The sequence below is a fragment of the Cololabis saira genome, chromosome 4 (genome assembly GCF_033807715.1).
Source record: "Cololabis saira isolate AMF1-May2022 chromosome 4, fColSai1.1, whole genome shotgun sequence".
Classification (NCBI taxonomy): Eukaryota; Metazoa; Chordata; class Actinopteri; order Beloniformes; family Belonidae; genus Cololabis; species Cololabis saira.
The window spans coordinates 42,956,251-42,966,846 of record NC_084590.1 but is presented as its reverse complement, the minus strand read 5'-3'; the positions used below and the strand labels follow the sequence as shown (position 1 = coordinate 42,966,846).

At 40.0% G+C, this 10,596-nt stretch overlaps 1 protein-coding gene across 1 annotated transcript; it reads right to left on the bottom strand.

Annotated features, from left to right (window-relative positions):
- Positions 1-6,707: 6,707 nt before the first annotated feature.
- On the bottom strand, positions 6,708-9,863 carry polr1g (RNA polymerase I subunit G). The gene is made up of 3 exons (XM_061720450.1): positions 9,689-9,863; positions 9,337-9,481; positions 6,708-7,662 (listed from the first exon to the last, which is right to left on the bottom strand). Exons 1-3 carry the CDS (start codon positions 9,771-9,773, stop codon positions 6,885-6,887), a joined length of 1,008 nt encoding a protein of 335 aa, XP_061576434.1. The 5' UTR covers positions 9,774-9,863; the 3' UTR covers positions 6,708-6,884.
- Between the last annotated feature and the right edge of the window lie 733 nt (positions 9,864-10,596).

Here is a 10,596-nt window from a genome sequence, read left to right as displayed (position 1 = left end):
ATTAATCATTTTGTATTTATAGGTGCTTTTGAATTGTAATAACGTGCTACATATTTTCATTTCAGTATTTAAGCTGTAAGCTGTGCGTTTGCTGACACGTTGGCCTCCTGCTTGTTTGCAGCCTTCCTTCACGAAGCATCTTCCACAGCTGCAGGTGAACCGATACTGCAGGACCGTGTTGGGGGGGGTTTGATCCACCTTTGCTGCACCCGGCCTCACATTTGTTGCATCATGTGTTTGAGACTGGAAGGGTTTCGTCTGCACACGGCTGCATTGTTAGAGAGAAGTACAACTATGAGCACGAAGGGCAGCCATGGAAGAGATTTCCTCTGTTTCATCACATTGGGCAGATAATGACCCCTAAACGCTACAGAGATGAGATGAAAGCGTGACAAATCCTCCCGAGTGCTCTGTATGTACACGCAGACGTGCATCTAAATGAAAGATCAGGAAAAGATAAGCGATGGGGAGACTGCAACATTTTTGCAGTTTTCTGCCTGAAACTCAACTGTTGTAGCATTAACTCACTTATCATTAAAGGGTTCATACGTTGGGAGGAAAGATTGTGAGGAACTACTCGAAAAACACCGAAATATGACAACTATTTTGGCCCAAAAACACAGATCTGATTAGAATGATCCGTCTTTATACCCATATTTAAATGATGCTGCGCTTGTTTTACCTCAATAATTCACTGTTTTCAGTGATGCTTCTGTTCAAGCTCAGCAAAACTGTCCAAAGGGCGGACAGTCACCGGTGGAGGTAAACTCTCTTCATTTGAACAAAAATAACAGAAATGACTTTATTTGGCCCCTTGACCCTGCACTCGATAGGTTTCGTAAGAAACCTCGGTGGGATCTTTGATAACGGTTCTAAACTCGACAGATAGACCAGCTTTTTTCAGCTGATGCAGCAGCTCGTGTTCTCACGGGGGGAGCAGGTTAAAGTTTTATTATGTGGTTTAAAGAGTCTCTGCGGCATGTCACCACCTTACCTGTCAAAGCTCGTCTCGCACTTCATCCAGAACTCTGAGGTCTGCGTACCAGCTGCTCTGAGATCTGGACCAAAAATCAGGGGCGATAGATCGGCTGTAGCTTTGGCCAAGGGGCTACGTCTGTCTTTCTGGACCGTCACTAGTGGAAGTGGGGTTACATGTGCTGTTCAGTGGATGACCACTAGGGGCTGGATCCGAAATCAAGCCAGTCTCCTCTGAGCCCCAAATTAAAAAAAGTTCAAATGAGAGTGAGTTCCCTCATACAGAGGTCCAGAGGTGGTAGTAACGAGTTACATTTACTCCGTTACATTTACTTGAGTAAGTTTTGGGAAATGTTGTACTTTTAGGAGTAGTTTTGAATCACTATACTTTTTACTTTTACTTGAGTAGATTTGTGAAGAAGAAACTGTTCCTCTTACTCCGCTACATTAGGCTACGTTGAGCTGTTACTTTTCTTTTATCCCTTTTATCCGCGTACGCGTCAATCTCATGACATCACTGGGTGATTCTTTGGGAAAAATGTTTGTTTTTGCATGTTTTGTCACATTTACACAGACTCAAACACACAGAGTTTCTATGAGTTCATGTTTGTTCTAGTTCTGCCTGGTTAAAAAAGAAAAGTACAAAGGCTTGAAATGTTGTGCTACTTGTGCTTAATTTATTTTTTTATTCTGTTATTATTTTATTTATTTTATTATGTATTAAAGTACTTGAATTTACTTTAAGATTATTTTAATTTAAGCTATTTTTTATTTTTTATTAATTTTAATTTATTTTATTGATTTAATTTGCCTGAAGATGATTATTTTGTACTTTTGTCTGTTTGAATGGTTGTGTTAAAAAAAATAAATCAGACGTTACTCAACAGTTACTCAGTACTTGAGTAGTTTTTTCACCAAGTACTTTTTTACTTTTATTCAAGTAATTATTTGGACGACTACCTTTTACTTCTACTTGAGTCCTATTATTCTGAAGTAACAGTACTTTTACTTGAGTACAGTTTTTGGCTACTCTACCAGCTCTGCAGAGGTGACATACTACAGATGTTGCACGGCGGCTCAAAGCTGTAGGACAGATCTCAGGTAAGGCTCTTATCAAGGACGAGAGCTGACGCTCACGCCGCTCCATGAAACCAGACGCTCTGAACAGATCTGTAAGTTCAGAGTCGGTCTGTCCCTCTGAGGACTTTTGATCAAAGGGCACGTCATTAAAATGATGTAACCTGAAAGAAAAGATGGTTTGTGTCTTTCATACGCTCTCCCTGGTCTCCGACTGATGTTTTTGTTTGACATTTGCCCTCTTCTGACAATAATCTTGACAGGTTATTAGAATATTTACACCCTGGCTCTTGTATTAAGAACCCACCCCACCCCGTTTACACTGCTCCTGCCCCCGCCCAAGTGTTCAAAACACTAAAAACCAAAGTAAAACAGATTAGTCTAAAGCCTTGCAATCAGAAATTAGATGAAAGTCACCAAATTTGGGGGAAATGCCAGACGCTGGCGATGCTGATGAAATAATGCTGAATTAATTACATGGTTCCTTTCACTGGTGGCGCCTGCCAAACTGATGGGCGTGGCCTAAAGCTCCTGATTGTGTAGCCTGTGTTTTGTTTTGTGATGCAATCCTAAGTAACAAGTCTCAAATTGAAAATTTTGGCGCTGAAAATCAGGAAAACAGTCTTTGTGAGCAAACAACACATTTTATGAAATTGTGTCTGCAAATGTGCAACTCAACATATCGGAATGTCATGAACCAACTGCAATCCTCCAAAGTCGTATGTGTTTGTGCAAAACTGCAATTGCAGGAGGTACCTGAAGTGACAATTTGGCTGGCTTTTTCAAAACAGCTGCTTAAAAGTGTCGGAGACTTTACTTTAATTAATTTGGAGCCACTTGGATGTGGGTCTGACCTGATCTGTATTCAGGGGAAATAACCAACCTTCACCTGGATAAACATTTCTATGCTGGTGTTAGAGAGATCACACAATGATTTCAGAGACAATTTATTAAAAAATACAAAAATAAAATTCTGTAATTGAATTTTGAAATCACACAAAGTCTGAAAATGAGGAGAAGCAGCATAATATTAAGGTTATTTCCTGAGATTGCTGGAATGAGTATATTTCTTTTTAGCTCATCTTTCTGCTAAAATTGTGATTTTCTGAATGAATACTGTCTTTTTCTTATTTGCAAATGATGTAAAAAAAAATGATTCTGAATTTCAAGACAGCTGGAAAATGACGAGACCACGTTTAATATGATAATGGTTAATTGTGAATACACTGGCATGCATAGTTTTTAACAGAAATAAAAGAACATGTGAGATCTGCATGGATTCAGTGTGATGTTGACATTTAGTGAAAATCCTTCATTTCCCAGACCTGCAGCTCAGACTGCTGCAGTTACGCACATGCACCCAAACGCTCGAGACTGAGACGGAGGAGCTCACACACATATTCAACATACCTGTGAAGATACACAGAAACCTGGCAGGAGAAGCGGCTCGCAGGGAGACGCTTTACCCAGCATCTGCGGCTCTCTGCTTTCCTGGCCGCGGAAAACTGCAGGCTTGGTTCCAAATTCACGCTGCTGAAAACATCTTTTAAAATTCCCTTTAATTTGGTAACATTTAATATTACAAGCTGGATGGTTTTGATCATTTTGGAGCTGATAAAATCCTTGGAGGCTTTAAATGGGGGGAAAAAAATGCAAGAGAGTTTAAGAGGCTGCATCCGTGGGCCTTGCAGGATGCGCAGGGGGTTACAGATGGTGCGAATGCGATGGCAGCAGAGGTGCCTGAGCTCATTAAGAAGCAGGACCATACTCTGGTGCAGAGTAGGGAGAGGGGAGCAGTGGGGGAGGGAAGGAGGGAAGGAGGGAAGGAGGGAGGTAGGGAGGCTGCAGAGCCGACGCTGAAATGTTTCACCTCAGTGCCACATGAGATCTGATGCTCAACCGCCATCTGAAAAGCACCGCAGCTCCTTTACTCCTGCAAGTGCACGACTGTGATGATCTGTGTAACTGACATTAGGTAAAGGAAGCAGCGGTGTGACCTCAGAGGTTGTTCAGAGGCTGCAGGCTGCCGCTTCACCATGCCCTGGACTGTGGCGCCACCTCCCTGCAGAACCGGTGCATTTCTCTGCTGCAACTCAGACGTCAGAGATCAGAGGTCACTGGAGTTGACGACGAGGGTTCAAGAGCAGTAGTTTGTGCAGATATGCAACACATCACAGCCATGAGGAGTTTCCTGCATGGTGTTAGTTGATGTGGGAAAGAAAAGGTTTCCAATCCTTGTTGATGAAAAAAAATCATTGCACCAAATTAGACTTGTAGTCAGAGGTGTCAAGTAACGAAGTACAAATACTTTGTTACCTTACTTAAGTAGACATTTTGGTTATCTATACTTCACTGGAGTAATTATTTTTCAGACGACTTTTTACTTTTACTCCTTACATTTTCATGCAATTATCTGTACTTTTTACTCTTTACATTTTAAAAACAGCCTCGTTACTTTATTTCATTTGGGCCTTTAAAAAAAAACTATCCAGTTAAATTTCTCCATCCGGATAGAGTGAATTTGGTTGTGGTTGTTTCAGATGTTCTTGTCCAGTTTTGTTCTTACATCCGTTCCCTCAGATTCCTGCAACTAAACTTGGATGTACATTCCAATAAAGGTTAGGATAAATGATAACATGCCTCTGAAGTTTGACTTTTTGCACCATTACAATACTTATAGGCAACTAGTCATCATATCTCCTGCTCTCTGAAACACATGTTAATGCTCAATAGTACACATATATGGTTCTTTAATATATTTGCATTATACTAAGATGCATTCATTTTCAATGGCTTTTGTCCTTAATGGCTTTTTTCCCCCTTACATTACTTTTACTTTTATACTTTAAGTAGTTTTGAAACCAGTACTTTTATACTTTTACTTGAGTAAAAAACTTGAGTTGATACTTCAACTTCTACAGGAGTATTTTTAAACTCTAGTATCTATACTTCTACCTGAGTAATGAATGTGAATACTGAAGACACCTCTGCTTGTAGTTCTCAAGACTCAAGACACACCAAGGCGTCAGAATCTTGTGATAACCAGTTTTTCATTGTAATCTGGCTACTATAATGGTAAACAATGCAGTTTCAAGTTGATAATTGTCTTTAATATTCAAAATTCAGGTTTCATCTCCAAATTAAGTGCAATTTAAATCAGTAACATTTACTATTCATGACTTTTCTGAGGTGGAGGGGGGAGTTGGAGCTGGTTATTCTGCTAGAGGACTTTGGGACTAGTTAGTAGTCGTGTCAATCCTTAAAAGCACTGGAGTCAATCCTCCAATAGTGTAGAAATAGCGGTAGTGCAGTCGCCACACATATCTGATCTCAGCTGATGGATGAAAACATTTCTAGTGAGTTCAACATCATCATCCACTTCTCTGTGTTATTGTGCTGCAGTTGAATACAAGCTCATATGGAAACTAGCTGAACCAGGATGATGTTCTACAATCACGCAGGATCAGGAAATTACTAGGTTTGTTTTTAGTCTCGTTCTGGAGATAAACTAGTCTTGGTCTTGGCAGTCTTGACTAAAATATTCACCAAATGAGAATAATATGACAGCATTTTACGTCCCTTTTACCCCATTCCTGTTCCGGGTCAAAGGGGTCTGCTGGAATTCATCTCAGCCCAAGAGTACGTCCTTAAAAAGGCCAAATCTGTGTAAATAAACTAATCAAACTATTGTATTTAACATTACTTTTCAGAACAAGCTGAAGAAAATGCTTACGAAACTAGAGCTTTAATCAGGTTACGATCATTTTCCACACCAGACTACGTTACTCTTGAACACTTCTGTCGTTGCAGCACTGACGGGTAACCGCTCCGTAAACCGCCTGCTTCCTTCTCGTCAGCCAGAGTTACAGGGCAAATTCAAGTTTCATTCCTCCGGAGTGAAATCACTGCTCTGAAAAAGCGGGAAAGGAAAATGTTGCCGTGCACTCGCAAGATCCAACCGTCGGAAAAAACTGAAAAACACCACTTTCTCTTTCATTTTCATTTTCTTTAATTGCTTCAAAAGTTATTTTTCCTCAGCAGTTTTCTCCAGTATGTGACTGTAGGCCTGAAGTCTGCTGCGCCGCCACCTCATTAATCAGTCTCTAGGTCGGCTCTGCTCTCCTGGACCGGCTGCCAGACCCGCTGTGTTGGTCGTGTAAACAAACAAGGCAACACAAGCGTACGCAGAATCACAAAAAATCCTGCACAAGCAGAAATTCATCAGAAAAACGCTGTTATGTCCCATGATGCCCGCAGTCGGACACATTGAGTCAAGTTCCGAGCTCCACCCGACAGGAACACCAGCCCGAGGTTTGCTGGACCGACCGCTGCGTTCTCCTCTGAAAATTTATGATGCAATCTTGCAATAAACTGGATGAAACAAGTACAAACATAAGAACGTACAGGATGTCTCAGAAAATTAGAATATTGTGATAAAGTTCATGCAATTAAAAAAAAAATAAAATGTCATACATTCTGGATTCATTACAAATCAACTGAAATATTGCAAGCCTTTTATTATTTTAATATTGCTGATCATGGCTTACAGCTTAAGAAAACTCAAATATCCTATCTCAAAAAATTTGAATATTCTGAGAATCCTAATCTTAAACTTTAAGCCATAATCAGCAATATTAAAATAATAAAAGGCTTGCAATATTTCAGTTGATTTGTAATGAATCCAGAATGTATGACATTTTTGTTTTTTGTTTTAAATTGCATTACAGAAAATAAAGAACTTTATCACAATATTCTAATTTTCTGAGACAGTCCTGTATCTAACACATGAATTCACAAGTTTGTACAAATAAAAAGTTAATAGAGTGCAGCAGCTAATCGTCTTGACTTTTGTTTTTCTTCTTCTTCTTCTTCTTTCCTGCAGCTTCTGCAGGATCAGCACACCAAGTGTCCATCGGCTCAAGTTTGACAGAAACCTGCTCCACCTTCACCTCCTCACTGGGCTCCAATCCCTCCTCCACCTCCTCTCGCTCCCTGTCCTTCTTTTTCTTCCTTTTCTTCCTCTTCTCCACCGACTGATCCACCTCCTGGAGGGGCGGCTCCATCGTCACCTCTTTCTGAATTTCATCAACGGGTTCCTGCTTGACTTGCACGTCCTCCTTGGCTTCCTCCATTTTCATGCGCTTTTCTTTCTTTCTCTTCTTCTTTTTCCTGCCTTCCTCCTCAGCTTCATTCCTCCATTCATCCTCTAACTGTTTGACCACCAGCGGCCGGAGGGTTGCGGACGAGGGCCCCAGCGAAGCTCCGTCCAGCTCGTCGTCCGCCACGCAGGTCAGCGTGGGAGTCTTGCTGCCGAAGGGGTGGAACCGCTGTTTCAGTCCCTGTGGGATTGAGGGCGACGGAGTGGCGGGGATGGGCCGGGGTGTCTGGTCGGCGCTGCTGTCGCCGTAGCACTCGTGCACGTTCAGCAGGCCTGAAAACGCCGGGGCGAACACCATGCGATCCGACGCCTGCGTGTCGCTGGTGAGCAGCTGCAGCTCCGGGCTGCTGAGGGCGGAGGCCAGGAGGCTGTAGATCTGCGGGCCGTTGCCTGCAGCGCTGGGAACCTTCAGCGTCTCCAACCCGGAGAGGGGCACCTTCATGCCGCGGAGACTGGAAGGAGAGAAGAAAAAAATGCTGTTTATGACGCGTTTACAACATTAGTTTTTTACCCGTTGTTTGATTTGAGACAGATTTCTAAATTTCAAACTCTCTGGTGTCGGTGGCAGAGAGACAGAACCTGGAGAAGACTCTGTCCCTCCTGGACACCACAAGACATCAAAACCGTTTCCACGTTCAGAGGTGTCAAGTAACGAAGTACAAATACTTCGTTACCTTACTTAAGTAGAAATTTTGGTTATCTATACTTCACTGGAGTAATTATTTTTCAGACGACTTTTTACTTTTACTCCTTACATTTTCACACAATTATCTGTACTTTTTACTCCTTACATTTTAAAAACAGCCTTGTTACTCTATTTCATTTCGGCCTTTAAAAAAAAACTATCCAGTTAAATTGCTCCATCCGGATAGAGTGAATTTGGTTGTGGTTGTTTCAGATGTTCTTGTCCAGTTTTGTTCTTACATCCGTTCCCTCAGATTCCTGCAACTAAACTTGGATGTACATTCCAATAAAGGTTAGGATAAATGATAACATGCCTCTGAAGTTTGACTTTTTGCACCATTACAATACTTATAGGCAACTAGTCATCATATCTCCTGCTCTCTGAAACACATGTTAATGCTCAATAGTACACAAATATGGTTCTTTAATATATTTGCATTATACTAAGATGCATTCATTTTCAATGGCTTTTGTCCTTAATGGCTTTTTTCCCCCTTACATTACTTTTACCTTTATACTTTAAGTAGTTTTGAAACCAGTACTTTTATACTTTTACTTGAGTAAAAAACTTGAGTTGATACTTCAACTTCTACAGGAGTATTTTTAAACTATAGAATCTATACTTCTACCTGAGTAATGAATGTGAATACTTTTGACACCTCTGTCCACGTTGCACAACATCATATTTATTTATTTTTTTATTTACACGTGACACTTTTATTGATGCGCTGGACTATTATGTTATTATATGTTACTAACCAAGTTTTTCTATCTTTCCTTGATACTAACCTGCTTTTCTGGGCATCTATGTAGCTGCTGAATACTTTGAATTTCCCTCAGGATTAATAAAGTATCTATCTATCTGCTGAGAAAAGAGATCCTCCCACCTCTAATGATGTCACACAAACTCCTTGTTTTTTTTTGGTATTTTTGTTTCTTTTTATTCTTATGTGCCTTGTGTTCTCTTGTATATGTTTTCATTTAAAAGGAGGAGAGAGAACATCATTATGTGTATAATTTTGTGATGATATATTTGTTACGTCGCAAAAATATTCATAAAGAAAAAAAAAAAAAACTAGCTGACGTGTAACTTTCCGAATAACAACCTAACCGACCTGACATGGAAAAGATCTGGGATCAAACCTCAAATTCTGTCACGGGGAGAGATTTCCCCTACTCTCAAGTTGCAACCTTTTCAAATTTGGGGGCTTTTAATGTACCTTTTTTTCTCTCCACAAAGCCATGTCCTGTTCTGTTGAAGTATTTAAGTATTACAGAGGATCACATTGTGCTTTCAATGTCCAAAATGGTCCAGTGCAATGGCTAAAGTCACTCAAAATAAAAAGTCTGTGAGTGCTGAAGAAGATTTTAGAGAGTTACTTCTATGTAATTTTAGCAAACATGATTTCAAAATCGGTCAAAAAGGGACAGGGTGCACCCACCATTTGGGGTTGAAGTTGGAAGGAGCTTTGATGAGCCATAACTCGCTGTTGTTGTTCTTCAGACTGTCTGCCAGAGTGCTGCTGCAGGGTTCGTGCTGGAAAGTCACAAAATCTGCAGGACACTTGTACCGTGTGGTCTTCTCTCCTGTGGAATCAAACACATATTTACATTTATATTTTCATCTGCAAACCAAAACCTGACCAGTAACGCGTGAATGAAGGAGCTGGGTGAAATCTACGTAGATATATAATGCCAAGTAACGATACAAGCTGTGTAATGTGCGTTTTAATGAAGTTATTTAAATAAAATGAGAATATCAGTCATCTTATGACACCACATTCGTGAACTTACTGTGTTCCTTTGCCGTTTCTACCGGTCCAGCAACAGAACTCTCCGCTTCATCTTCGCTTGAAGACGACGATATATCTTTTGGCATTTTTATGTTTTTACAACAAAAGCTAACTAAAATGTTGAAAACTTCCTCCCTTCGACACACATGGCTACGGGAACATGTGTTGACTTAAAAATGAACTGTGACCTTTTTTAAATTGCGTCACGTCCGGTCTAGTTCCGACTGTAGTTCCACATCTGAGCTCCGAGTTAATGTTCGAGTAGAAACTCCGGACAAGGAAAACTCATTCCCCCACAATCCACCTCGCTCGATTACGTAACGTCCCCGAGTTAAATGTTAAAAACATGATTGTAAATTTTCTAATACTTTCTGGGAAGATTTGTATGACTGGTTATTCCCTAAATTTGTCAATTTCTCTAATCTAACAAAAGAAGATGTTTTGTTTGGTATACTTGGGACGGACCCAACGCATCATCATTCTTGGGGTTTTTTATTTTATTTTAAGTTTTTTATAAATAAAAATACATTCATAAAACTAAAACCAAACTGTTATGTTTTTCATAAGAAGCTATGTCACTGTTTTTCATCTTTAAAGTGTATGGAGAAGAAGAATACTATTTTCATTTATTTTAATTTGTATTATTAAATTTCATCATTTAATTTCCATATTTCCTTTCACTCTATCTTACTTTGTGTACTGTCTGTTGCCTACCTACGTGCTTTCTACATTGCACCGTTTCAGAAGGAAATGGAAATTTATTTTAAATCACTTATTGATTCTTCTAATCAAAAGGCTATTAAGACTGAATATTTGCACCCTCTACAAAGTTTTTATATAATACACTGTTCTGTTCTCTGTTCCACCTGTATTGCAAATTTCCCCTCTGTGGGACTATTAAAGGATTAT